The sequence below is a fragment of the Triticum dicoccoides genome, chromosome 6B, assembly GCF_002162155.2.
Source record: "Triticum dicoccoides isolate Atlit2015 ecotype Zavitan chromosome 6B, WEW_v2.0, whole genome shotgun sequence".
Lineage (NCBI taxonomy): Eukaryota > Viridiplantae > Streptophyta > Magnoliopsida > Poales > Poaceae > Triticum > Triticum dicoccoides.
In genome coordinates this window covers 696,674,581-696,677,246 of record NC_041391.1, presented here as the reverse complement: position 1 = coordinate 696,677,246, position 2,666 = coordinate 696,674,581, and the positions used below count along the sequence as shown (strand labels likewise).

The window sequence follows — 2,666 nt, the reverse complement described above, 5'->3', positions numbered from 1 at the left end:
GCTAGAGAGTTGAAGTCTCCGTACACGAATGGATGTATAGCCCTTCCAGCACCCAGCAAATCATGTGCGACAGCGTTGGACTTTGGAATCATCAATGGATTAATTTTCCTATAAAACAAGAAGGTGTAGATCAGCTTGGACTATTTCTAGCTGGAACCTAGAACACGCACGCACACGCCCATATCGAGCTTAGTACCTACAATGGCAACTTCTTCTTCTCCCTCGTCCACGGCGATCCAGATAACTCCTCCGACCGCCACCAAGGACGTCGACGACGACAATGAGATACCAGTCCCGGACACGGTACCACCGCCAACGGCAACCCCTACCATGGACAGGGTCATGTCAGGCGTGGCAAACCTTGCGCAGCTCCTGCCGACGGGCACTGTGCTGGCATACCAGGCGCTAAGCCCGTCCTTCACCAACCACGGCAAGTGCGAGACCTCCAACCAGTGGCTCACCGTGGCGCTGGTCGCCGTCCTCACCGTCATGTGCCTCTTCTTTTCTTTTACCGACAGCATCGTCAGCCGTGACGGAAAGCTCTACTACGGCGTAGCCACTCCGCGCGGCTTCAACGTGTTCGACTTCTCCAAGGAGGACGAGAGCCATGAGTGGAGCAGGGACCAGCTCCGGAGTCTGCACCTCCGGCCGCTGGACTTTGTGCACTCCTTGTTCGCGGCCGTGCTTTTCCTGACGGTGGCGTTCAGTGACGTGGGGCTGCAGAACTGCTTCTTCCCGGACGCCAGCAGGAACGCCCAAGAGCTGCTCAAGAACCTGCCGCTCGGCATGGCGTTTCTATCCACAGTTGTGTTCACCATCTTCCCCACGAAAAGGAAGGGAATCGGATTCAGCGACTCCACTCCTCGCCCGAAGGTTGATCACTTAAATTAGTTGTGTTTAATGGATTGGATTTTTCTTATTTTTAAGACAATGTACAACGTCGATGCATGAATTTTCTTGTGAACTTTAAGAAAATAATAGTGTATGGTTATATGCACCAATCAATGAATAGATGATGGGTCGTCATTCTCTTTGTCAAAAAAAAAACAGGCATCTCCGAGGCTTATCAAGCCATATTATGAAGAACGAAAGGTAAATTTGAAATTGAATGATATACCATGGAACCAAAGCATGTTGTACTCCCTCCGATCCATATTAATTATTCCTGCATGAGTAGCTTTCTTTTCTCTTGCAAAACATGGTTCTGTTCTTTTTTTTTTTGTGGAGATTACTTGTTTTGTTCATTAACAGGGCTCTCCCCTGATTTCGGTACGACACCATAGTGGCTTGTAGAAAACACGGCACATGTAAAACACATGAGAGGCCCTTTAAAAAAAAGGGTCCCGATAACTGCCACACGTGTGGTGTATCGGGTAGTTGTGCCACACGCCTCGTGTGGCATGGACAGCAACCAGCCCACACACCTACGTGTGGGCAAAACAACTAATGCCCACACACCTCTTTTTTTCCCTCCTGAACCCTCTCACACGCGTGCGTGTGGGCGAAGTTGATAACGCCCACACGCCCGTATGTCAGGCCTCGTACCCTCCTGGTCCCGCACGCCACGCGTGACGCCCACCGCGCGCCCGCAGTTGCCATGGTCCAGACCCTCGTCCATGTTCGTTTAACTGCAGTTGCCATGTCGCTGAACTACGTTTGCCATGTCGGACAACTGCAGTTGCCATGGTTGCTCAACTGCAGTTGCCATGTATGGTCTGATCTAATGTAGTTGCCATGATTTCATAACTTTAGGAGTTGCCACATACTAACACTAGGCAGTTGAGAGAGTTGTCATGTGCTCACAAGCATGCTAGGGCAGTTGCCATGTAAAAAGGAAGAGTTGCCATCTGCTTACGTGCACGTTAGGTCAGTTGCCATGTACGTGCACGTTGGGGCAGTTGCCATGTACCATGCAAAAACACATGGCAACTCGGTAAAAGAGAGTTGCCATCTGCTTACGTGCACACTAGGCAGTGGCCGTGTACCCTGCAAAAACACATGGCACTCGGGTAAAAAAAGAGAGTTGCCACCTGCTTATAAAGCACACTAGGGGCAGTTGCCATGTGCGCTGCGAAAACACATGGCAACTATCAGCTTGGGTGTGGGAGAGGAGACGGGCGTGTGAGCGAGATGGCAAATGCCCACACACTAGCCCTTGTGTGTGCGTGCAAAGTGGCGTGTGGCGCGAACTGCTGAACGCCCACACATCGGCCCCTCCGTATGGTAAAACGGATGTGTGGGCGACCTCTCTCACACACCACACACGCGAGTTGTCCTACGTGGCATACAAAATCAGCTAATTCGTGCCAAGATTCGTGCAGAAGTTACTGGACGATGATGGAGACGTGTGGGTGAGTTGGCTAATGCCCACACGTGTGGGCGTTAATATTTTCGAAAAAAAAACATGAGAGGCAACAGGGAAAGAGACGCATGAGCTATGTTGAATACTTGGGCTGAAACCACTGTGAGTCTTCTGGATCGCTGAGAAAGAACCTTTGACTCATTTCCTCTCTTTTTTTTCGTATTTTCCAAAGATACAAGATAACAACCATCATTCCAACTGCCACTAAATTCCTCTATCGCAAAGGAATGTCAAGCAGTGAAAGACACTGACTTAAGCTGCTATTTTTGCGAGAAGGACCCAATTTATTATAAAGGTTCACCAG

General features: G+C 50.0%; 1 protein-coding gene across 1 annotated transcript; it reads left to right on the top strand.

Annotated features, from left to right (window-relative positions):
• Positions 1 to 201: 201 nt before the first annotated feature.
• LOC119321533 (protein DMP2-like) lies at positions 202 to 891 on the top strand. The gene has a single exon (XM_037595175.1). The coding sequence runs from the start codon at positions 202 to 204 to the stop codon at positions 889 to 891; it is 690 nt and encodes a 229-aa protein (XP_037451072.1).
• The last annotated feature ends 1,775 nt before the right edge of the window (positions 892 to 2,666 follow it).